This window comes from Periplaneta americana, chromosome 9, assembly GCF_040183065.1.
Source record: "Periplaneta americana isolate PAMFEO1 chromosome 9, P.americana_PAMFEO1_priV1, whole genome shotgun sequence".
Lineage (NCBI taxonomy): Eukaryota > Metazoa > Arthropoda > Insecta > Blattodea > Blattidae > Periplaneta > Periplaneta americana.
The window spans coordinates 154,920,360-154,948,034 of NC_091125.1; the positions used below are offsets into that span (position 1 = coordinate 154,920,360).

General features: G+C 35.1%; 1 protein-coding gene across 3 annotated transcripts in view; it reads left to right on the forward strand.

The window, feature by feature from the left end:
- Positions 1-313: 313 nt before the first annotated feature.
- Positions 314-27,675, forward strand: part of LOC138706642 (serine/threonine-protein phosphatase 4 regulatory subunit 1-like) — a 439,770-nt gene continuing 412,408 nt past the window's right edge. The window contains exons 1-2 of one of the 3 annotated variants that reach the window (XM_069836179.1): positions 314-393; positions 475-519. In XM_069836179.1, the coding sequence (XP_069692280.1) occupies positions 387-393; positions 475-519 (52 nt within the window). In that variant the 5' untranslated portion in view covers positions 314-386. Of the gene's footprint in view, positions 401-474; positions 520-19,807; positions 19,833-27,675 lie in introns of those variants that run through there. The other 2 variants (XM_069836180.1, XM_069836181.1) reach the window with 2 other exon arrangements.

Sequence of the window (27,675 nt, forward strand, 5' to 3'; positions counted from 1 at the left end):
ATAATATTGAGTGCGTGATATTGAAATGGAGGATGGAATAGGAGGAAAGATGAACATAATTCAATTTTGAAACTAGCATGTATATGGTATAACTCCCTTATCCTTAAGGCCCTTAGCACTTGTTTGCCCCAACAATGTGAGGGCAGTACCCCTGAAGACCTAATGTATGATTATCATTTTGTGATTTCATTTGTATATTGATTTGTGCTGCCATCTTGTATTAATTTTTTCTTTAGAAGTAAGCAGAATAGGCAGAACGTACACATACAAGGCAGTGGCACATGGGATTCTGAAATTAAATTAACCAATAAGAGGACAGAACTTGCATACTGCGCATTGCTTAGCCAATCACGTGCTTTCCATGAAAACTTACAGATTGTTTCAAGATGGCGGGTGAGTGGTATGTTCCAGACAGAAATGATTTTCTAATTTTGTGTAGTATTTTTAGTTACTTACTAGATTTGTGCATTTCAGATATAATGTATCTGCAAGATGAGGATGGAGAAAACTCAGACGAGGGTGAGTCAATATTCCTAACGGCATATATTAGTATCTATCTATGACAAGTTCAATTGAAACGCCAGACAGTGTTTGCATGGCGTGGTTGGTCGAATCCAATTTTCCGATTACAGGGGAGTGAAGTAATGGGTCGTTTAGAACTACACTGAATTTCGACGTTATTAACTTCACATCTTATGTGAGCTTCTTTACGAATATGTTGTAGCAATTAGCCATATGATGCATGGTTACTTTATCACAGAACTTCATTACTTCCTTATAATATTGTGGCTTAGGTTTTATGAATCGCCCCGATGTTATACTTAACAACACCATCATTTTGACATCGTAAAGCTGATTTGAAACAAATCTGTAATTGTAAGAATTCTGAACAATAGGAAAGTTTATGTAATACAACTACATATTTGACTTTATAAATATTATTTTATATTGGATAACAATATTAACTTTCATGTTTTGTGGAAAGGAAACTAAAATACATGTGATGTTACATTGTGCATGCAATGTAATTGTGATTTAAATTCTGAAGTAGTGTCATCTTTAAAGTATTAGGCTAGTTTGAGAAGCTACTTTTTGCTGGTGATTGCAAAAATATTTTGTAGAATATAACGTTTTCAAATTGTAACAATACTTGTGGCGCAATAACATTAATAAATATCATGCTGATAAGTAAATTGAAAAAAAAAATTTTTTTTTTTGTGGAATATCACAACTAGATCTGACTGGTTCACATTTTTTGCGATGCTAAAATATTTTGCATATTTTGGTCAACGATTGAGTAATGTTAATATCAATAATTTCAAGAGAAAAATTGTTCCGGGGCTGGGTATCGAACCCGAGACCTTTTGGCTGAGCGCACCAACGCTCTACCGACTGACCTACCCAGGAACGTACCAAATACCGGCTCATTAAATTCAAATCAGCTTCACAGGGAGCTATACCTGAAAGACAGATTTGCAGAATGTTATCATTTACAGTGCGAAAATTTCAGTATACGGATTCCTCACTGACAATTATATCTTAAAATACTAAAAAGAGCAGATTTGTCTGCGTTTGTCGAATGCGCATCATCATGCTTACGAAAAGACACTTTTTATATTTATGAATGATAATGAGTCGAATAGTTCATAAGAACAGAACTGCATTTACAAAACTTTGACAGATCCGTGTTAAATTGTTATTATATTATTTATGTTAGTTAATTTACTTTGGAAAGTCGAAGTTTACAGCTCTTAGTTATTTGCACTAGGCCAAATGAGGCAAGTTGCAGTAATGTTAATATGTCATGCATCATTAACATGATTCCTTCAATCTTTTTTTTTTTATCTGAGCATGGCTGGAAATGAAATTCTCTTAAGTACTCGTACATACTTTAAACAGTTAAATCTTGTGAGTTTTTATGTTACGAAATGTGACAAAGGGAAGTATTTCATTGAACTAGTCATGGATAGTGAACCCTTTTTTTTCCGATTATAATTTTTTTTTTCGTAACATTTTTAATGGCCTATATTAGTTTTCAGTCATTCTTTCTTAGCGAATGTGACAAGGACGCATTTTTGGAATTCACAGTACCTACTGGCAAGCAATTAAAAAGCGATATTGTCCGTATACATTTCTACATATTTTCAATGTAAGTTATAAGTTAAATGAATTTTAGCCTCTTTATAGTGGAAGAGATAAGCTAAGACAGCAGCTATTTCAAGAAACTCTAAACTTAAAAAAACTGCAATTTTTATTTTGTAACTGGTATTAGCACTGTTAATGTAACGGATGTGATGTAGGCCTATTGAATAAGTCTAATGCATGCCTTTAATTTTTGTGTCTATCATTTTGATCGAGATTGGAAGGAAAATATCAAAAAGTAATGAATATGAACAGAAGTTCTTGAGAAGATCAAAATTAATCCAGTGTTGAATAGAGATTCTTAAAAAAAAAAATAATAATAATACAATGCAAACAACGGTTTTGAATATATTCTGATATTTGATTTTCGTACAGGACTTTAAATATCTTCAATCAGGAATTTAAAATGAGGATAATATTTCTAAATAAACATTGAGAGGTATTTTACAAACATGGTGGGGAGAGGAAGAATTGCACATTAGCAAGAGATGTATAATTTTGGCTCCGAAATTCCATTTTCTGGGCATGAAAGCTTCCTTAGTATCTGTTACCATCTGGTGTATTAGTTTTGAATTCTTCTCTCCTGAATGAAAGACTCTGGAGATTTCACATCATGCTTTTTTGGAGACTCACAGCTAATATCATAGCGTAGAATGCCACATTCATTGTAACACACTTTTGAAACAAAAACATAATTGTAAATGAAATTGAAATGATATGGGCACGCTTCCCATGCAGAGGGAGTGGCATTTTCTCTAAGGTTAGAGCCCAGTTTAGGTGTGTGTGAATTAATCGAAAATTAGGGGCTAGAAAATATTGAGAACAGGACGCATGTTTATGCAGTGGCGTATACTGGTTTAAGGGTCTGGGCTACCACTGACCCTATTATTACACAAAATATATTTTAAAGTCCCTTTAATAAAATTCCTTACCTATTTATATATGAATTCCAGACGTCTTGATTGGGACGAAAATACTTTGATGACTTTGTCATTGAAATTACAGTTGGGCTGCTTGCGAAGTTTCTGTAGAAATGACTTTTCAATGGACATCAGTGCCAAGCCGGATAAACGTTCTTGTGTATGAGTTGATCTACAGTAGGATTTTATTCTCTTCAACGCAGAAAATGTTCTTTCTACCGATGCTGACGTAGCTGGTATTGTCACAATTAATGTTGCCAATTTAAGGACTTCAGGAATAACTTGGTTCAGCTGGTTTTCATATATGGCAGATAATATTTCATGGATAGGTTTGTTCGAAAAATCAAAGACTTCTGCTGAATATATTACACTTAATTCATTTTTCAAACGTACTTGATCAAAGTGACTGTTATAGGACTGAAATAATTTGTTTAGTGCCTCATTCGGGAAGTTTTCTCTATAAGCTGAAAATTTTTGAGAATCTAGAAGATATGTGAACTGAAGCTTTCCATAATCAGAAAATCTGTCAGTAATTTCCATGCGCATACGATCTAGTATGCTGTAGTACAGCTGCCTGTATTTCAATTCATCATCTCCTTTTCTTCGCTTTAATGGTGGTTCCATTGTATTGGCTGAAGAATTTTCATTTTCCATATTACTCCATATGGACGGAAACCCACTACGTCTGAACTCGAATATAGTATTTTTTAACTTTGATACCTCTTGCAAGCAGTATGCTATGTCTAGACTTTTTGTCTGAAGAATATTGTAGAGCACATCTGTATGTGCGAACACTCTAGCATAGACTTCAAGAAGAAATATATTCTGAAACTGTGTGAAAAAATACAAATATCCTTGAGCCTGCACAATTACATCATCAACCCTGTTTTCTTCAGAGTCATTACAAATGATATTTTCAAAGAAAGCAGTCAGTTGTTCTCTGTATTCCTTTACTGTATTTACAAGCCGAGATGTAAAATTGCATCTAGTTGGTGCTACTTTTGGGAGTTTCTTTTTCATAAATTCTTGAGTTTTTCTGATCTTTTAGGAGATGATGAGAAAAATGCAGCTAAACCCGACAGTGTTTTGAAAAAAAAATGCGGCATTCTGGAATGGATGAAGTAGTTTGTTGCAAAACTAAATTGAGAACATGGCTGTAACAATGGACAAATAGTGCTTGAGGATACTTTCCTTGAACTTTTGTTTTTAAGCCATTAATATTTCCCGCCATAACTGAAGCACCATCGTATGTCTGTGCAATTAACTTATGGCCGACATTGTATTCTGCTATAACACCTTCCACATGCTGAAACCAAGCAGCAGCAGTTTTGCCCGAACTGACATTTGTGAATCCTATAAACCGTTCTTGAACATTGGCAGTACTATCGACGTATCTTAAAACAGTGGACAATTGACTCTGATTAGAGCAGTCACTTGTTTCATCAACAACAATGGCCATAAAAGGTGCTTCTTCTATTTCAGATTTTATGTTCTTTATCATAACCCCACTTATAGCAAATATTAAGTCATTATGAATTGCGGGAGAAGTACCACGAAATACTGTTGAACTCTCAAGATGATTGGCCAGTAAATGGTCAAATTCACTTAAGGAACTTAAATATTCAATATAATTTCCTCTATTGTCTGATTCCACACTCTCATTATGATCCCGAAAAGCCAATTCTTGTTTTCCTAGAAAGTAGACTGCGTTAATAAGACGCAGTAAAATCTCCCGATTTTTTTTTCCACAGGAGCATTGTGTTGGTTGATATGTAGAGCTTTTTGCTTATCTAGCTGTAAATCAATTCTTGTCTTCCCAAAGTTTGCAAAGTTCATGCTACTACAAATATGAGCTTTTGATTTGTCGTGTTTTAGGACTGCCATTCAAAGGGAGTTGATATTAGAAAACCCTCTTTTGACCACACATTAGTTTCGCGGCTAAATAACAAACATGGCCAGCAAAATAGTTTAGACAGTTTAGAACTACCACACAACCAATTCCACTTACCATATGATTTTGAAGTGAAATGGCGTGTGTACTCACGCTGTTTTTCTTTTACGTCCATGGACAAATTTAACTCAGGAGTTGGTTTTTCCATTTTCACAATTTCAACTTCCTTGTTGTATGTACGACGGTTAAAAGGCACTTTTAATAAACCTTCTATTACACAGTCATTTTCAACACAAACCTCTCCAGAAACTTGTTCTGCCATATTTTTCACAATACCACTTAATTGAGAAATTAAAAACTTAATAATTCACAATTAATATAACTCTTAGACACTCGAACAAATCACAAATTTAAAATACTGCACTGCAAGAACACAATTACATTCATGAGCTAGCGTGTTAAGCGTATTGCTGCTTCGCGCCTGCGAAGAAACCGATCACGAGAGCGGCAACTCACTCAGCCTACATTACACGATGGAAACAGAAGAGAGCAGAAGAGATGGGCAGTTGTGCGAAGGACAGCGTGTTGCGGTACGGTCACAGGCTACCTCACGTAGCAAGCGGTTTCTCCAGTGATGCCGCCTTGACAACTTGTTTCTTTTCGAGAGCAGAGAGCGCATATAAATCTAACAATTACTTTAATTTTAATTACTGTGGTAAAACTAATAATACAAAATTATTACATTATGTTATATTATAAACTTTTTCTTTTGTAATTTCCTTTGGCTACCGCCGGTAGCCCCGGTAGTCCGCAAAATACGCCCCTGTGTTTATGTGACATTTTTTTAGATTAATACACACACACCTAAACTGGGCTCTAATCTTATAGAAATGCCACTGCCTCTGTATGGAAGCGCACCCGAATTCAGGTTGAACATTTGGTAGTTTCCTATATTTAACATTATTTTGTATGAGAAAAATTGAACTTCTGTTCTCGAACTGATTATAATGTAGGAATGATACAAACAGAAGCATCGGCTTTTGTTTTTCCAAAAACTAAACTAAACAACTGAACAGCATTTTGAGGGGCGATTAAAATATTCAACTCTTCTTCATCCTGACCTAAGCTGTCTCCAAGTCCAAGTACAAAAACCTGTAGGGATGGTAAAATTAAATGTGTTATCAGCAAGAGGCCGTATATTCATAGTAGTACATGCACTTCAATACTGGTATTTTTACAGTTAAGGGTTACTGCTGTATGAACAGAACTATTAAAGTTTTTTACGAAATTACTGTATGAATAGAACTGAAGTCTTTTGTACCAAACTAAGGATACTGTACATAGCAGGGGCGGCTCTACAATAAGAACTGCAGAGCTGCAGAACCGCCATTTAAATGGACCTGAAAAAATTAAAAATGTAAAACGTGCTTTTATGTAATCTACTTCATTGTTTCATTTATTTTTTCAATTTATTCTCCTTCGATTCGAGATTTTACTGTCTGTAGAAGCCTTGAACTGCTCGAGAATTTTAGCTGTACTGCACTTTTCGGATCTGTGATCGGCAGTTCCTGGAGCTCAACATAGGGTAGTCGGCAGCAGAAAACTGGTTTTCTTCACTGTCCCATAAGACTGCATTAGAGCTGCAACCGAAGCAGCTCTGTCTGAATACAGTATACAAAAGAACCGCCAATACCCTCATCTCTTTATGACCTGCGTTAGAACACACAGGCTTCTGGACTACTGTACATCATTACAGTTCCAGTGTGTTGTAGTACTGTGGGTGGTGTGACGTGATTAGTCAGTGTGTCTAAGGAAATATATTATATTAAAAATGAATTAAATGAAAACCTAATCGACCAACACTTTTCGAAATTAAAAGAGAAATTGCATGTTAACTTAAGAAATTAGGACGTCCTACACAAAATTTAAATATTGAAATTTCTGGAAAAAGTCGAGGAAATCATGTAGCCTACTAGTTATTTTAATACCGAAATGTGTAATGGAAAACGATTGGTTTTTGCTGCGCTTATGAAAACATTTTCTCCCCCACCCGTGTATTCTGTTTAGAGGAGAAAATACATGGATACACACCGGAGTGAAGGATTTAGTTAATTTGACTTAAAAAACTAGAAAAACATGTGGGGCACATCTCCACTATGTGACTAGTTGCACCAGGCGGGAGAGGTGTAGCGCATGGATGGTTGGAGTACAATTTCGGGCGCACATTCAACTTCGAGAAGGGGCTGTAATAACACGCGTTATCCGATTTAGATGCAATAAACAGCATGCATTTGCTAAATACACTTTTTTTCATGCAGAACTGCCAACCTTTGTAACCGTGGGCCGCTACTTGTACATAGTATTTTTGTTGTACAGATCCAAATTTTGTTTCTGGGTCTGTACGTTGTATTTGAAATCCTAATCTTTCAGTCTATTTCGACAGCAACTTATTTTTATATAGGACCTAGTAATTTTTCACAGAGTCGTGAGCGCTTTTTTTGTAAATAAAAAATATAGTAGAGTTGATGATATGTTGTTTTATAAGTAAGGTTATGTACAGTTTTGTAGTTCTTAACGCTAGAACCCTATAGTAACTTTGTTCTTGGTTTCTAATTGAACTACACGAATTTCATGTCATACCTGTTGCTCGTAGATGTTTCTTTCACATTTCGGTGAATTGCAATGTTTTATCTTAATTTTGATGTTTTTTAGTCACTAAAATTCTCATTTTCGTGGCCATAATGAACCGAACAGTATTGACACAGTGAAATTTCGAATTTGCATGTTTAGTGTTTGAGCCTTCCTAGATGAGTTGCGTGTGTGTATTATGCAAACAATAAAACTATTGCTGTCTCCTAATATTAGATTACTTGTCTGTTAACATTATTTGCTGGTCTTGCTGTAGTGTGCGTTTCAGTTGCATATTACATGCGGGATTACATTTTGCAGATATGACCTTGTTATCAGCTGAGTTGAATATAATACAAATACTGTACAGTGATCACTAGAGTCCGGAAGTTAGACAAAATGCCTTTTTTAACTGGGCAACTTTACGAAAGAGTTTAATAGAGAAAAACATGTTTCTGAAAACTTTCAGACAGTAGGGCCAGTTTCTATTTTGCCTGTTTTAAGATTTAGTGCAAGGAGATGCACTTATCACCTTTACTACTTAAATTTGCTTTAGAATATGCCATTAGGAAAGTCCAGGATAACAGAGAGGGTTTGTAATTGAGTGGGTTACATCAACTGCTTGTCTATACGGATGACGTGAATATGTTAGGAGAAAATCCACAAACCATTAGGGAAAACACGGGAATTTTGCTTGAAGCAAGTAAAGAGATAGATTTGATAGTAAATCTCGAAAAGACAAAGTATATGATGTATGTCTCGTGACCAGAATATAGTACAGAATAGAAATATAAAAATTGGAAATTTATCGTTTGAAGAGGTGGAAAAATTCAAATATCTTGTAACAACAGTAACAAATATAAATGACACTCGGGAGGAAATTAAATGCGCAATAAATATGGGAAATATCTGTTATTATTCAGTTGAAAAGCTTTTGTCATTCAGTCTGCTCTCAAAAAAGCTGAAAGTTGGAATTTATAAAACAGTTATATTACCGGTTCTTCTGTGTGATTGTAAAACTTGGACTCTCAATTTGAGAGAGGAACAGAGGTTAAGGGTGTTTGAGAATAAGGTGCTTAGGAAAATATTTGGGGTTAAGAGGGATGAAATTGCAGGAGAATGGAGAAAATTACACAGTGCGGAACTTCACTCATTGTATTATTCACCTGACATAATTAGAAACATCAAATCCAGACATTTGAGATGGACAGGGCATGTAGCACAAATCCAGAAATGCATTTAGAGTGTCAGTTGGGAGGCCGGAGGGAAAAATACTTTTGGGAGGGTAAAATTAAATTGGATTTGAGGGAAGTGGGATATGATTATAGAGACTGGATTAATCATGCTCAGGATAGGGACCAATGGCGGGCTTAAGTGAGGGTAGCAATGAACCTCTGGGTTCTCTAAATTCATAAATACCGGTAAGTAAGTATTTTAAGATGTAGTGCCTTTTTTTGCATTTGATAGATATTTTATGGTATTATATGCCTACATATTAATACCGTAAAATATCTAACTTATCAAATGCAAAAATTGTTTCAGAACATAGGAGAAGTGATAGTAGGAGGAAGAAGAATAAGATTTGCTGATGATATGGTGGTGTTAGCAGAAGAGGAGATGATACTAAGGGATATGCTACTGGAGCTAAATGACAGCTGTGAGCAGTATGGAATGAAGATAAATGCCAACAAGACAAAGACCATGGTCCTAGGAAGAAAAGTAAAGAAGGTAAACTTGCGAATTCTAAATGAGGCAGTAGAGCAAGTGGACAGCTTCAAATACTTGGGGTCTATTATAAGCAGTAACAAGAAGTCAAAAGGAGAATAGCAATGGCAAAGGAAGCTTTTAATAGAAAAAGATGCATTTTCTGTGGACCTCTGAAGAAAGAACTAAGGAAGAGACTAGTGGAGTGTAGCATTGTATGGGGCAGAAACATGGACATTACGGTGAAGTGAAAAGTAAATAGAAGAATTTGAAATGTGGATATGGAGAAGGATGAAGCATATGAAATGGACAGAGTAAGAAACGAAGCTGTGTTAGAAAGAGTGGATGAAGAAAGAATGATGCTGAAACTGAAGAAAGAGGAAAAGAAATTTGCAGGGTCACTAGTTGAGAAGAAACTGCCTTCTGAAGGATGCACTGGAAGGAATGGTGAATGGGAGAAGAGTTTGTGGCAGAAGAAGATATGAGATGGTAGACAACATTAAGATATATGGATCGTATGTGGAGACAAAGAGGAAGGCAGAAAATAGAAAAGACTGGAGAATGCTGGCTTTGCAGTGAAAGACCTGCCCTAGGCAGAACATTATGAATGAATGAATACATATTAAGTAATCGTTATACAAGAAAAAGAATTAATTACGAATGTATTAAAAGTGTAAATGAAAACAATAATTTAATTTTATAAATGAAGCACCTATTACAAAAATTAAACAATATTTTCGCATAGCGAGATTCTCTATTGAGAAGCTCATTCCACATAAATAGGCCTACATTTAAATTATTTGAAGCGACATGGCTACAAACCAGCCCTAAGCTGATAAGTCACCCGAGAGGATTTGTGGGACCAGTTACTGCTATTGTATTTCACACTCTGAGGCAGTTATTTTCTCTTGTCTCAGAGATTCAGTTTCTACAGATTCCAAGAAAATAGTGCAGATAGGGAAAAAAATAAATTCTCTGGTAGATCGATCATATTGAAAGCGATTAGTGGCATTGACACATTAGTTTGTGCTTATGTTACCTATAAGAGTCCCTCCACAATAGCATGTTTTAAATATGCTCTAATCACTTCGGTGGAAGTATAACTATCTTTTTTCATGATAAGGAACATTCTCTTTGATTGACTATAACAGTTGAGAACTTGGAAAAAAGCATCTTGTCATGGCATTGTACCAGGAAAAGGAAAAGTACTGAAATGTGATAGGTTTATTAAAAAACCTATATTGAATTATTATTTTGGTAATTTTGTTATATATTTTCGTAATTTTTAAATGCTTATTTTTATTATTCTTTTTGCCTATTTTCTAAATTTTAAGTGCCTATTTTAGCCTGAACTTCCGGGCTCTAGTGTTGACTGTATAACATCAGTTATTACTTTGACTTGTCAAGTTGACTTTTTCATATTGCTACAAAATATCATAAGCTACATACTCTTTGTTAGATCTTCATTTATAGTGATGAGATTATCCTGGGGAAGTTGAATGTACTGTGAAGGATTCCAGTAAATCAGCTTGTAAAAGCTACCATGCATGTACCCGTAGTGATTTACATTTTTGTTCTTTCATCTTAAACACATTGCAGGACATTTGTTCCATCTTCAGTGAAAAGTTACTGCTTGCAAAACTATTGGAATCACATCTTGTGTTGTTTAAACATGTTAGTAATGCTGTCAGCTCCTCTGTAACTACAGAGCATTCCAGTGATAAATACCGGTTTATTCTTCGGCTGCTGGGTGGTAACCTGCAATTTACCGAATTAAAACTTACATGCATACTTACTAATCATATTATGTTGCATTTAACATTAATTATATGTTATATTAATTACAGAATTTTGCATTCACCCTCATGACAGTAGCTGCTGAAAGTGCTGACCATTTTGTTCTATACAGAGCTCACATAACCATAAAATCATTCACATTCATGAACCCTCTGCACTGATTTGTGTAATTGCGTCACGAATGTTATCTTTAAGTTGTTCAATTGTGCAAGAATTATTTGCATACACTCTGTTTTATAGTGTTCCCTATAAAAAATTCTAACGGTCAGCATTTCTAGCAGCTACTGTCATGAGGGTGAGTACAGAATTCTGTAATTAATATAACATAATAATTAATTTTAAATATAACATATTATGATTAGTAAGTATGCATGTAAGTTTTAATTCGGAGAACCATCGTGGGTTTAAGGACCTGGTTGCCAGCTGTTGCTCAAGCATTGCTGCTCAGCAGCCAAAGAATGAATCAGTACTAGAATGCTCTGTATTTTGTATTGATTGTAGAACAAGACAAAGTGTGAGATCTGCGTTAAATTCAGGCTACCATGACTTTATGGATAAAGTATTTTTAAATACACTGTGTTTAAAAAAGACTTGGGGGGGGGGTTATAAAACTTTCTTGCAAGTAAACTATTGAACTTACGTGAATGAAACCAGTCCAGAATGAACGAGGAACTCAAACAGTTTTTTTTTCATATGAATGTTCAGTGTATCTACCACGGCTGACACAGCACACATCCACATGATAGTCTAGTACTTGTCACACACACACACATCAACACAAACTTGTGTTAACCACTGCAGTGATATGCTCCCTTAGGTCTACAATATCACACTGCATTGATGGGACGAATTCCCTGTCTTTGATACAACCTCACAAAAAGAATCACAAGGTGTGAAGTCTGGTGATCTTAGGGGTCACAGCATTAGGTGCTGGTCATTTTCAGTTGCACCTCCTATCTAATGTGTTAGGAGCACTGTGTGGGTTCTTTTCGAATTTTCTACGAAATTCACGTTGGATAGTAATCACTGAGCTAATAGTGTGAAATTCCAAAACGCAGAATGATTTCTTCACACTCGTAGCAGCCACTGCACAACAATGAGAAATGCTGGCTGCAGCTGATCAGAACAATGTGACTGCCTAGCAGCAGCGGAATACGAGCTTCAGCTGCTGATGAGCAAAACAATGAGAGTGAGAACCTAGCGGCAGCAGAAAACGGGCTGCAGCTGAACAAAACGAAATGGCTTAGCGGCAGGAATGTGAACTCTCGTCTTAACGAAACATATACACACAAACTGTTTGAGCTTTACATTCGTTGTAGACTAGTTTCATTAACTTAAGTTTAGTAGTTTACTTGCAATAAAGTTTTGTGACCCCTCAAATCTTTATGAAACATGGTGTATTATGGAGATTTCATGTCGACGCATGACAGTTTTCTGTCATTAAGAGAGCCCAGATTTGTGTATGGCATCATGTGGAATATGCACATTAGTACGCAGAAAAGCCCTCTAAATTTGTAATTGAATATGCAGTATTGAAGTGTGGACGTTGATCTAATGTGAAGGATTTTTATTGCATCAATTTTTTCCTAGCCAGTGAAAATAGTTTATGAATATTATTGCCAGGAACAGACTTTTCAGTTCTGGACATTACATAAGATATTTACCATTTAATATTTTGCCATTGGAACAAAATATGTATAAATTGTTCTACTAAATCCGAATCTTTGCAGATGTTCTTCCTCTAAGCAATCACATCTTGTAGCTAGTTTAAACTGAGTCACTCTTTCCTTTCTTGAATTCTGTTGTATAGCTTTAGGACGAAGTATTTTCTTTATGTTATAGTAACTTTTTTTATTTTCTTCTCTTCTTTATTTTTTTCACGTGCAGAAATTATTTGAACCTGTGAATATTTATAAAATCGATGCTTTATTTGCGCTTAATTTTTTTAATTCTTGTTGTAAATCATCTTCTAAATTGTAGGCTATATTGTAGGTAGGATGGGGTAGAATAAATTCAACTATCATCCGTTAATTTTACTACAGAAAAAAGTACTAAATATTTGTTTAAAAAAGCAGAAAGATTACTCAACTGAACTGTTGTTTAAACATTTCAAAGTTTTCAACATTAAACAAATTTATTATTTTATTTTATTAAAATATTTTCACAGAAATCACTTTGAAATAAAATATAGAATAAAAAATATTAATTTTATACCTTTATTTGAACCTAAATAGCTAGGCACAGAGTTGCAGGAACTGTGATAAAGAGGCCTGACTACTGTATTTGGTGTCACTTAAAATTGTTGGTCTTGTTCAGGCAAGACATCTTTTATTGAAACATTCGTCTCAACAAAACCAACAGTGTACACTTAAATTGAAGATTTTAAGGGGAAAACCTGATGAGTCCAAAATGATCGATTTTCTGTTTTCGATGTCATTTGATAGCTCAGCATAGTTTTGTATGATTTAAATGTACAGAATAACACTAATTTGCTCTCCTGTAAAAACAGTAAAATGTGACTTATCACATTTTCCCTGTGGACTCGTTACTTATCACATTTTCCGTCTGGACCCCAATTGTAACATCCAAAATGCCCAAGTATTTAGTTTAGTGTAAAATGGCACTAGAAGCCACCAACATATCTCAGGTTGTAGTGTGTGTGGTTGCTTATATGTGGCTATGCTCGGACATGAATTCGATTCCTACTTGGTCTGACTGCCTGGTTTTTTCTGAGGTTTTCTCCAAATGTAAGGTGATTGCCAGGTAATCCGTGGCAATTCCTCTGCTTCATCTTGCTCTCACCATTTCAATTGATGCTAAATAACCTAGTAGTTGATATTGCGTCCTAGCTAAAAAAAAAAAGGCACTAGGATATCTAATTTGTATGAAATATGTAATGTTTATTTTAAAATGTCGTCACTGCCTCCAGAATTCGCTATGTGCATTTAAACAGATTTTTTTTTTTCAGGAGAAAGAAAAAAAATGATAATTTTTAGTTACCTTGATTTTCAAAGCTACTTTCGATATAATTTCAGTTGTTACATGAAAAATGATGAAATTATGCCGGAAGTCGATTTGAAAATCAAGGAAATTGGAAGTGATAATACTTTTTTTTCTGTCTCCTGAAATAGTAATATACGTTACAAGACCGGTATGTTGACGTTTTCATGGTCGAGGAAAATATTGAAAAAGCGAAACGTAGTTGAGCTTTTTTAATTTCCGAGAACATGAAAACAAACATACCGCTCGTGTATCGTACATTATTTGGTGCGAAATCGTTTATTATATACCTGAAAGACGAATTTCTAATTAGTTGCAATGAAATCTCCATGGTGGTTTCTGTTTAATGACGGCAACTTCGGAACACCAAAATATCTTTCTGCAACATTGTTGCTATAAAATGTTTTCTGTGTTTACTATACTCCAGCAGACCGTGATATAAGTCTGTCTTTTTTTTTCCCCCAGTCTATAAATGCGAACTTAAAACAAACGGTAAGGTTATGTAATGATTTATTTTTCATTTTAATATTTTAACAATATTATTAATATAACATATTGCAGTAATAACATCGGCATCTGGAATCTTGTTGGTTTTTTCACGGCTTCCTTAATGTTACTTGTATCAGGAATGCAATAAGTTTCGTGGAGTAGTAGACTTTACTTAATTTTTGCAAATATTTAAAAACAATAATTAACATTGCAATTTAGGTGAAATTGCAGTGGTAAGTTTCCAATTTATAATTATTACTATGTTAAACGTCTCTAAAAATATGTTAAAAGCCTAAAGCAGTAAAATGAATGTCGCGCTTAAGCGGTAAGAAGAGGGAAATTGTTATGTGTGTTATGTTGGGAATACTGAATGTGGTATTTCACACTTAACCGCGTATTGGTTCTGTGCGGAAAACAAGCAAATACGCACGATCTCGCACAAATTATGTTTAAATGCACATAGCGGATTTTGGATGTGCAGCGACGATATCCAAGGTTAGTATCCCTAATTTCCAAAGATTTATGCTTGTAATATATAATTAATTGCATGCAACTGAGTGTCAGATACCCAGGTCATGTCATGTGCTCATATTACTTCTCTATTTTCTATAACGCTATTTTTCGAAAATACCGTATGCAATAGTTCGTAAAGTGTCATCTCAAAATTACATTCAGTTTGCTCCTTGTTCACCTAGATCTAAGCTATGTATACGAGTACTAGCTTTTAGTTTAATAAGTCAGGCAGGTGCATGTCTCTGTACTGCAACGTATTTCACATTTTTTTCTCTTCCTCTCACAGTACCATATGAGATAAAGAAGAGAAGCTGATAACTAATAGCTAGCACTTTTACTTGGTTAGGTGTGCATCACTATATAAAATCCGTGTAACCATTCCTGCACTTTGTTTCATGGCTTACAGATAAGTGAATGTTCTTGTACAGCATAACAGCTTTGCAGTGGTCATCTGCAGGCAATGCTCAGTCTTTCCTTGTAAGAGATTGTATAGTTGACCAGGTCACTTCTGGCCATGGGGATTGATTTAAATTGTCAGCAAATTCTGTGAGCAAGCGATTTGTTAGCCAGGTTTTCGACAAGTTTCTTTAATCACTTAAACAGCCACTGCATAGATATTCCAAGGTTTTCTCGAGACACTCCCGTTGCTCTTCACCTCACCATCCTTGTTTCATGAGTGACATCCACTCGGACATGGTGTGGGCGTCATATTAGACCACTTTGTGATGAATACATTGTTGTTTAATCTACAGGTTGGAACCTCATAAGTGACACCACTTCAGTTGTAAAATGTATATCATTTTGTTTTTCACGAATGTTGGTTATAAGAAATGTTATGCTTTATTTAACGACGCAACTGCAGAGGTTATATCAGCGTCGCCGGATGTGCCAGAATTTTGTCCCGCAGGAGTTCTTTTACATGCCAGTAAATCTACTGACATGAGCCTGTCGCATTTAAGCACACTTAAATGTCATCGACCTGGCCCGGGATCGAACCCGCAACCTTGGGCATAGAAGGCCAGCGCTATACCAACTCGCCAACCAGGTCGACTGGTTATAAGATTATGTAAAAATTACTGCTAACTTTTTATAATATTTAAGGTAAAAAAATCACTTCTGCAAGCAATAGAGTTTGGTTTTTTTGTACCAAACATGGGAAATATGTCTGCCGTTCTCTTGTTCACCAAACACCATTCTTTCTGCAGTTCCATTTGGAGACAGTGCCTTGGAATGTGCGCAATTTATTGGGCGTTAGCATCTCTCACTTGCTCTAGGGTTGTTGGGTGTGCCACAAAAACTCTTTAAAGTAATCCCACAACGAAAAGGCGGGTGGTTTGAGATCTGGAGATCGTGAAGGCCGTATTTTTACATTGCAAGTGATTAACGTGAGTATAAAAATAATTACATGTCCAGCCTTTCTTATATTTTAAGGATGGTCACTGGGACGAAAATCGTATAAAGGAATGATTGGTTTCAGAGGAATTAAATGCTTTATTTTAATTTTCTCCAAAAATGACATGAAATTGGAAGTATCATAAAGTGTCACTCCAATGGGAGCGAGTTCACCAGTTAGGTTCTGTTTACTCGTGACATATTAGCTTGGCAATTCTAAGGCTATAAAAAAAAGCTTTCTTTCGTTCAGGTTTAAATTTAGATTTTTTTAATGGAGATTAGGGTTCTGAACGTGTCAGATTTTAACGTTACGTTTTGGGGTAGGAAAAGAAATAGTTTACGATATGAAATTCAGTCATTGTTAGTATTTAAGGATTAACTGAAGTTAAAACTCATGCAAAATGTAATACTTTACAAATTGCCTAACCAAACGAGCATTATATCATAATTAGATCGAATATTTCAGGCATGTAATTTAACTGTAAATGACGTCATACCATGGAGACAGTCTCACGAAGAACTGTCATAACTCATAAATGAGCTAATGTTGATAATTCCACATAAACTTCGCATATAAATGTCCACAGTAGATAGACAAATATAACAAAAATAGCTTCCCATCCTATGTGTAAGATTGCGAAATTAAACTTTAATAGGTTATCGAGAAATTGAGTAGCCAGCGACCCTTGTAGAATAGTGTTCTCTCAGGTGGCACGACGTGTTGGGAGCAGAAACTTGTCCGTCATCTCACGTCACAGGGTAGAGGTTCACGGAAGCAGTTCAATTATTTATCCAAGTATGTTGTGTTGTTTCTTAACTTACTATTGTAATAAATTTTCACAAGATTATGCGCAGGGAATTTTGTTTGTTATTTATCTATTTGATGTAGACTTTTATGTGCGTAGTTTGGGGGGAGGTTTGAACATTAGTGTGTTAACATTTCCTTGACAGACGAAAATTGGTAATCTTTGCATTTTCATTCTTATACTGCTCTAAAAATTAAACGCGGTATCAGAAGAAATGCTATTTATAAATTTAGGCGGAAATATAACTTTCCTTGTGCCATTATTTGCACAACTTGAGGTCACGATAATTTTGCTTTAGATTTTGTGATCACAATTACACAAACACAAAATTAAATTTGGACCGTAAAGAGTTAAATTAACACTGTTTAGTCCTTTCAGGTTATGGTGTACTAAAAAAAAATGTTTTAAGGGCTATGTTGCAGGCAGATTTGAACATTGTGAACACAGTAATTTGACCGTGTGGAGAAAGTTTCGCATTCATTAACGTTATTCTCAGTATGTAAATTATTTAATCGTTCGAGGACGAGAAATGCTTATTTGGAAGTGTTATGTATGAGAACGATTGCTAAACAAGAATATATAACTTTCTTGGATGATGAGATGAGAAATCTTTGATTCGTCACTGTAAGCAGTCAGAAATTTTGTAGATGTTGGTTTACTGTATTTTCTTATTTCCATTTGAGCCAAACCAGATACCACAGAATGATCACGTTAATAAGAATTACGGAAAATATGTGATACGCATAAAACACGTAATTTATATCATAAATGAAAAAAAAAAAGTAATAAATTCGAAAGTTTCTGTAATACATTAAATAAACAAAGCGTTCAATTGTTACTCGAGTTCCCACGGTACCAGTGTTCATTACTTGCGGTAATTCATTCCAGCTCGTAAGTCTTCATTTCTTCTATCCTTTCAAACAATGTGCCGATACCACGCAGTGTTTCAGCGTCTTAGCTACTCTCCGCGCCGATACAGATTCTAGATGGGATCCGGAATTTTCGTCACCCGATGATTTCGTCACATATTACATTTTGCCACTGCAATATTTTGTCACCGATTTACTTTTGTCACCACCATATTTCGTCACCAATTTAATTTCCTCATCACTATTCGCCACCTCAATTTTTCCCCCTTCGTGTCACTTCCCTTGATGATACATATACAAAATGATACGTATTCAGAGGGACTATCAGGAGAATATCTGGAAGAAGAAAACACCGAACTAAGAAGCCAGTTTCATTTCCTGGTTGCATTGGCCTTTGTACCAGGGAATGATGTAATTCACGCCTTCGATAATCTTCGATTACTTTGAGGATAATAAATCATGGGTCGTAGACGTGGCAGAGGTAGGCAGCAATCCATGTTCCCTCCAAATACATGGAATTGTTACATTCGTACCAAACAAACCTTGAAAACCAACGAAGTGAGTGTATACATCTACAAATTAATTATAGGTAGTTCTGACGTATAGCAGGCATTCCAAATCTTCAACAAAACTGCAACATTTATGGGATCACAAAACAGCTGTTCACAATGAACTTAAAAATCAAGGTGTAACATTATTGATATAGCAGGCGAGACACAACAATTTGGCTAGAATTCTGATAAGTAACCATAAGTAAGACTATAAAAATATAGTTTATACAATATTTAATATTTAGAAGAATAAATTGTCAGTCACTTTGTCATTATTAATAACCGTAAAAATTGCCAAAAATTGCAGTCATATTTTCATTTATTGTCTTGTTTTTATCGCCAACACGCACTTAGTTTATAATACATCAACAATTAACGTTTGGTACGACCACGAACATAATTCCATCGACACACACTTATATTGTAACATTAATTTACATTGGAAATCGGCATTATCACAAACACATTTCTGTATCGTAGGTCTCCGCTTGACAGTTAATTACAGTGTTGCCGACGTATGGCTCCGGCTTGTAACAGAAGGCTCTGACTGAACATGTCTTCATTTCCACATTCTTTTATCGAGAAGGATATTGGTACTTCATATGTTAAAGCTTACGGGGACATATTTTACAGTTGAGCCTAACAGAATATTCGCTTATTTATAAGAAAAATAACATTACTGAATTTTATTACACTTTTGAAATATTCACAGCAATTCGTAATCGTAATAATACGAACAAAACAGCCGATTAACACAAAAAAGAGATGAACTTGGGATAATTTGACGGTCATAATAGTACACCTTCTTTATTCCACCGTTTCAAGTTCTCCTGTCTTTCTACCCTCAAAGGATCTAGCCCGCCATTCATGAAGGAATGCGATACGATGTATCGTATCGATCATTTATCGTTTCGTGGTCATGGCCGCCGCCGCATGTGCGTGGAGCGAGCGCTTCTTTTCGTTCGCATTTGTTGTTATTGAGCTGAGGGACGCATTGCGTGCGTAGGAGCAAGGCCATGCATGCCGTGATGCGACCATTCATTCTTCTTCCCCTCACCCATTCAGAACGGCTTACCATTGGCTGTGGATCAACCGTCGTCCGAGCTCGTGAAGCAGCTTCATGACATTCTGTAAGTATTCGACCTGTGACTCATGCGTTAATAGATGCCGAGTGAGGTCTTGCTGAATAAAATCTCAATGTAAAGTAAGGCGTTGTATCAGTTGGATTGTACAGCAACCATTTTAAATAGTTATCCTATCGTATACTGCGATCCGAAGGACTTTTTCTGGAAGTGATTTTATTGACGTTGAATCTTTTACCTTATCGTAAAACAAAGTGCAGATTCGAGAGTTTACGAGTTTGTGTAGGTCAGCTTCCGCGTTTCTTGAGGAAAAATCTTGGTGCACGTTATGGCGGAGTTCTTTGGAAACCTAATGCACTAAGGTCCGACTTAAGTTTTGCTATTAAAGAAAACATCTATTAAATACATCTACAAGGCACGTGGGGATATATGGAAATCTTTAGTAGCTTTCTGTCCGTTGCCATGCTTGAGCAGTTGAACCCAGGACACGTGTTGTTTGACAAGGTGTCTGCAGTTCATAAAACTTTTACCGAAATGACACACCATTATTGTTTGAGAGTTTTGCAAATTATTTTAATGTAATATAAGCGAGCTTAGTTCGATACGGGTGTATGAGGTTAAGAAATCGAATAAATATTACGAGTTTGTGTAGGTCAGCTTCCGCGTTTCTTGAGGAAAAATCTTGGTGCACGTTATGGCGGAGTTCTTTGGAAACCTAAAGCACTAAGGTCCGACTTAAGTTTTGCTATTAAAGAAAACATCTATTAAATACATCTACAAGGCACGTGGGGATATATGGAAATCTTTTGTAGCTTTCTGTCCGTTGCCATGCTTGAGCAGTTGAACCCAGGACGTGTTGTTTGACAAGGTGTCTGCAGTTCATAAAACTTTTACCGAAATGACACACCATTATTGTTTGAGAGTTTTGCAAATTATTTTAATGTAATATAAGCGAGCTTAGTTCGATACGGGTGTATGAGGTTAAGAAATCGAGTAAATAAATTTTATTATTATGACTTGGTATGCAAAACTTAGCTATCCAGAGTTATTTACAACGCCAGTTAAAGAATCTTATACCCAAATTTTATCTAAAAACTCCTTATTCATTTTTAATAGTATTTTGCTCTTTGATATACACCATTGGGGTAACGGTACTGGCATTGATAAAGTTGTTGTTTTCTAATGCCAGGCGTTTGACAAAGTCATTTGGCATTGATAAAGTACTTGGCTTAAAAAAAGGCTTTACGTGTATTAACTGGCTCTACTTACGATGTTCACTGTAGAGCTTTATTTATTAAAGAAGGTATAAGAGTTATTAATGTGTATATTTTTAGTTGTTTAATAATCAACGATTTTATTGCTAGAAGCGATATACACAATTATCACACAATACATATTCATCTCTTTCAACTACATGTAGGCCTAAGGTGGATTAAAACAAAGAATTGGTTACATACTATTGGCATTACTATGTTCAACAGATTACCATATGAATCTCATTCAGTTAGTTCCAATAGATTGATATGTTTTATATAAGTTAACTGGCTTTTTACAACATCGAGTTTTTTTTCAAGTAACGCTGGATATTGTATTTTAATATGTTATAAGTATTGCTTGTTGTATTATATTTATTATGTATATACCTATGTATAATATGTATATCTATAGCATTTTTTTCAAATGCTCATGACGGCAATGAACTAAAAAAAGCCCAAAGATTGCATACGTAATTAATTCAGATTTCATAACTGTTACTATACGTTTTCAGAAATAAGTTATTTGTATGGTTCATATCTTCTCTGTTTATACAGTCTTGAAAATATCGGACGTGTTCTTCATAATCATAAAAGAAACGGTTTTTTAAATGCAAGCAGTTATCGACAACAGTTCAAAATGAACATGATTGCAGAGTTGCATATTCCCCTGTGCGAGATAAGGAAATGCATGTTGCAGTCGATACTCTTGACAGTAGTCGGCATTTGCATTGTATGACCTTCATAAAGACTGGAGGTGTGTCCCGTGCATTATGTTGATTTTGACCACTTTGATAATTACATGCCTGTGAAATTATTTAAGTACTTGGTGTTAAATCCCTCACTGAGTGAGGATATAATGGACTTGGGACGATTCTATTTTTGAATTACCAGAACACTGGCAATTTTAATCACATAGCCTATACATTTTTTGTAATATTTATAAATCAGATTGTTGCCTTTAATAGTACTGGTAATATTAGAAACAAATCGTAAAAATGCGTTGCTGTTGATTTTCAATGCAAATAATATACACCGAGAAATTACCACATTTCTGACGTATGTCTAATGCCTCACTACAGTCTTAGTCATAATCTAGTACTGCGCCAAAAACATTTTTTCGGTACAGTTTATTATCTGATTATCTGACTCCTTGCACATGTGTATATGCTTGGATCCATGACTCTAAATTAGTAAATCTGGATGTGAGTGAATTGTTGGAGGATACATTAGATTTTAAAATGTAAATCACTTGCCCGCCATCAGATTACTTTTTTCTAGTGCCTATGCAGATTATATTTATGTTCATATGAAATTACTCGTAAAGACTTCCTTCCCTCGTCCCTAAATATGGTCAGTCCCGGAAAACAGACGAAATGTACACTTTTGTACTAGGCGAAGTTTGTAGAGTTCTTTTCTTTAGTAGTTTACAAATATGAAAATTACGTGTGAGAACACCTTTACACAAGATCTGGTTAGGCCTATGCGTAGTGGTTACCATAAAATTCTCATAACTGCATATCGTAATATCTTGTTATTTAGCAGATGTTCTCCAGACCTTCGTCCAGAATTCTCAGAGCTTTATTATTTCAGAGCCAGCTCATTCAGTTTAATACCTACATAGCTGAATCATACAGTATTATTTTTAATTATTTCGTTCTCACGTTCACCTGTAAATTAATTTGTTTTTGCAAGTCTCATAAATTTATGGCAGCTCTTCCACCAAGCTTTAGTAATAAAAAGAAATCCAATTGGATTCGTTTACGGTAGAGACATTTGTAGAATTTGTTGTTACATCTTGACGAAATTGAATGACTGAGGTTTACATCTGTCGTCAAATTTATTATTTTTATTATTATTATTATTATTATTATTATTATTATTATTATTATTATTATTATTATTACTACTACTATTACTGCTACTACCTGTTATACTATATTAGTAAAAATGTTTTTACGAAATACTCCATCCTTTAATGCGGGCGGTGACACGTCTATCTATAGTTGGTAGAATGTAACGTGCAATACTAAATTACAGCTTCAGATTCTTTTCTCATTACTTGATTACCTTAAATTTAGTGATTTTCTAGCGGGTACGTTCAATTCACTACTTAAAACTCTTCTTGGCATGTTACAAATATCACGATAGTTAGCCTAATCGTTTTTTAAACTAAGATTAGCACAATTTGAAATATTTATCAGAAAAGCAAACTACCTACGTACTCTAATTTTACCAATAATTATATTCAGATGCCATATTATATGTATACGTTATATCGCGATTATAATATAACCTATCAGAAATATAATTATTCCTTTATACAGCGAGTTGCGTGTGAAGTTACTGTTTTCATCAAATCACAAAATATATCTTTTTAGTAATCTAATATTGGTGCTTCATGCTCAAGATTGGTAGTAACGGTTAGCGCGTCTGACCATGAAACGAGCGGACCCGGGTTCAAATCCTAATTGGAACAAGTTACCGGGTTTGGGGTGTTTTCCCGGGATTTTTTCTCAACCAATTGAAGCAGAATTACTGGATAACTTTCGGTGTTGGACCTTGAACTCATTTCGCCATCATTCATTCACATATATCCATACTATAGCTCGGGTTGTTCACGATGCTTCGGCGTGCTGTACTTGTACAAGAGCGCTGCCGTTCGACTACCCAATCATTCACAGAATAGGAGTAGTGGTAAGCACAATAAGCCTCAGGCTGCAGTGCAAGCCTTGGGGTCCCTCCTCCGCACAAGAGAGAGAGAGAGAAAACAACATCACTAAAGTCGCCAGCAGAAGTGAAAGTATTTGAATTTAGCTTGAGAATGAATAATTCTTTCTGTTTTACTGGAAATACGCAATAAAAATCTGGTTCTGCGCGGGGGGCCTTGAGTCATATTAGTCCCCCCTCGTGGGTACGCCACTTCTCACCATATATTGTTTTGAGTATATTCTGAAGCCAGTATTACATGTTGTCAAGATCGGATTCTGTCAGTATTCCTACGGTTGGCAGTACTCATTTTCAATTTTAATTGCATGGTCACATATTTTTTTTTCCATTTATCATAACTAGAGATAACATTGCCTTGCAAAAAGCAGCAGACAATTTGGCGTCTTTACACTTTATCGTTGCACTGTCCCATTCACCAGGCCGATGCACGATGGTTCTGCGCACATTTTTGGGTAATTTGAATATAACTAAATATTGTTCACTGTGTATGTTCAATTAATAATCAATGTTTTGGACTTAATATTTTTATTTTATTACGCTATATTTGTCTAGATATTGTTAAAATGACCGGCTTGCAATTAATTTTCAAATTTTAAATATATTATAAGATTAATTAGCAGACACTGCTCCATCAAGTCGCCTTTGTTGCCCAGGCACACTTAGAGAATACACTTACACACCAACTGGATAATTTTTATTAATTACACGCGAATATCACTAATATCCCTACTTTCGGGACAACCTCTCCCAGACTTCAGACTCGGCATCATCTATGGTCTTTCTTCTCTTGAAAGACGCATTATAACAAAATCGAAGAATAGTTATAAAATACGAGACGAAGTCGAGTCTTTTTTGTTTCCGAGATTCTGTTACACACTTAAGACACGTGTACTGTATGCTACTGTACTTTTTGCACGATCATATATTTAGATCTGCAAATACTGTACAAATTTTATGATACTGTTTGCATTGAACACACATTTTAGTGAATGTAGCTATTATACATTCAAGGTAGTATTAGTTTGCTAAAAAGTTTAATAAAAGTCGGTGTGGTTTTGTTTTTGTATCTAATGATCAAAATTAAACAAACAAAAAATATGTTATTGAGGGGGGGGGGTTGTAGATAGTCTACATTATAATAGAAACGGAGACAATTAGAGTGAAATAATTGTTTCCAAATATCAATGTATTGATTTTATGGCATTAACATGATTTATAGGGCCTATCGTGTTAGGAGTTCGTTGAACATATTCTCATCAACTCCTAGAAAATTGCTAAATGATCGAGAACCTTCCAATCCCATCTCTGAGTAGGAATAAAAATATAAATGACTCTTCTTTCATTTTGATTTCACTATTTTCAATTATTTATGTATGCTGGGATTGTAATTCATGTTACGAGGAATTCTCAGGATATTCGTTTTATAGGTAATCTTTTCAGATACCTTTAATTTCTTGTTTACGAGTCACTTTTTTTTGTACGTAGACTCTACTTTCTTACCCCCACTTCTTTCTTTTTTCTGTGTGTTCTCCAGAGCTACCAGTTCTTTAACAACGTTTGCAACTGCAAGCGGACCATCTATGGCTCCCTAAATTCTTTTAATATTTTAATTAAATGTACTTTAATAGAGGGAAAATCTAATACGAATATAGCTGCCCTTAAAGGGTTACCAAAATGAAACAGCCTACTATTTTAATTATTTTTATTTTAATATTGTAATTACATTTATTATATTTGTTGCATTTAAGAACTCACTATTAACTAAAAAAAACTTTAAGCGATGGAAATATTTTTAAACTGATCTGAAATCAGCGCGAAGATTTCTATAAGAAGCCAACTTTTCTTCCCTCTTAACAGATAGAACGTTGTCTTGAGTACTTCGCCAAGCGAAAATACTCGTTAACTCTCCGTAACTCGAAAACCAGTAAAGATTTTGAATAGCGGCAACTTTTAAAAGTAAATTCCGTTCTTTCTCAACATTTCAGTCACTTTGACCCCCATCTAACGTGAAAAATAAAGTTTGCCGCTAACCAACTTTTGACGGTGTAAATGTCTATTCCCCCCCCCCCCCCCGTTTCAAAAACGATTTTAATTTCGAATATTTTTCTATGCTTTCCTCAGACATTGCCCTACGTTACCAATCAAAAATAACAGTACGATTGAATATCATAGGAGCTACGACATGATATGCCGCTGCATACGCGAAATTTCGTATCCGCCATCGCTGCGAATATTTCGCGTTGGTGTGGGGAAACGTGCGAATTTCGTTGTCGCTGTATACGCGAAATATTCGTCGCCGCCACCTCTGCGAATATTTCGCGTTGGTGTGAGGAGGCCTTAATGCTATTTTATGGACACCCGCCTAGTTAACAGGACAACCACCTCTATGGCTAAAAGTTTTCTTCATGTTCATAAGGCCGTAGTTCACAACGTTCCGTTATGTAGTTATTGAAGCGCATACAGCCTTTGGACAGCTATGTAATGACTTGAGAGTGAACAATATCAAGTTATTTCAGTGTTATTTATAACATCGTGATGAGAAGTTTGTGTCAAAAATGGATATCAGCAGAGGTCAGAAGAAGGTGAATATTGCTTTAAAACAAGCTTGGAGTGGGACCGGTCTGCATAGGAACACTCTATAGTTCTTACCTGCTTAGAAAATGGCTGTTTACTGATCCAGTGTTTATTGTATTTAGGAAAACACGGGTTGTAGTTCGCGTGTTTGTGTACCTCACAAAGCTGTGTTGTTACGTCTTATTTATTTGCACATATTGAATTACATACCATATTCAGTATTTTCATAAAATACTCATCATTACAACAATACTAATCTTGTCCAGAGTATGGACATTGTTCCGTTATTTTGAACCCGAATATGTGCGAGGGATATGAATTTGCTATGAATGTTACTTTTAAAATATTGTTGGTATTACATCAAAACCTCTCATGCTGAAATTCGTAAAGGTTTGATTTTGATTGTAATGAGTTTCATTTTTGGTTCCACATTACCTTGCAAAACCTCGAAAGTGAACAACTTATCTGAATGAGAGTTCAAAGAAAATTCAGGAACCTTGCATGTTAAGGCTACATATTAACCACATCAAATTCTCGTATGTTATGATGGTGTTAAGTTGCCATGCGACTTGCGTTATTTGTAATGTTTATGAGCTTTTTTTTAAAGTGTGTATTGATTACAACTATATTTCTGTATCTACCTCACTTCGAATGTTTAAAAATCAACTACATTTATTAACGCCAGGTAAGACGCCATATTTCTTTGTGATAATCATATATAAGACTGTAATGTATAACCCATATTAATGTAACTAATTTTAATCTCTGTTACTGCCAATGGTTACTGGCTTTAATGGTTTGATATTGTTAAATATTACAAGTGTGTTCTTATTTAACTTTGAGAACTAAATTTAAATCTTAATTATTAATGTCTACTTTATTGTACACATATAAAAATTAATTTTAAATTCCTGTATGTTACTCTACTTACATCAATATACCAGATTTTGAAATTGTCTTTGTTCATATTTTCAGATAAAATGGCTACCAAAAGAAGATAATGATGGAAATGGTGCTTCCGGCAAAGAAAGTACTGTGAATACTATGGATGTAATAAATTTGGTCAGCCATGAAGAAATAGTTCAGGCCTAAATTTGTTGTGAAAACAATGGACCTTGTGGTTTTTGTTTTCAAATTTGTCTGAATACTGCACTAGTTCTCGACTTGTAGCTGCTCGATTAACAAAGAAGGAATGCAAACTGGAAGAAACTAAAAGGAACAATAAACACAAGACCGAGCTTTCGATCTTAAGCCTGTATACTTAATTCTGTAATAAAAGAATAACTTATTAGAAAAAGACAGGACAACAAGAATACATAGTCCATATTCTGCAT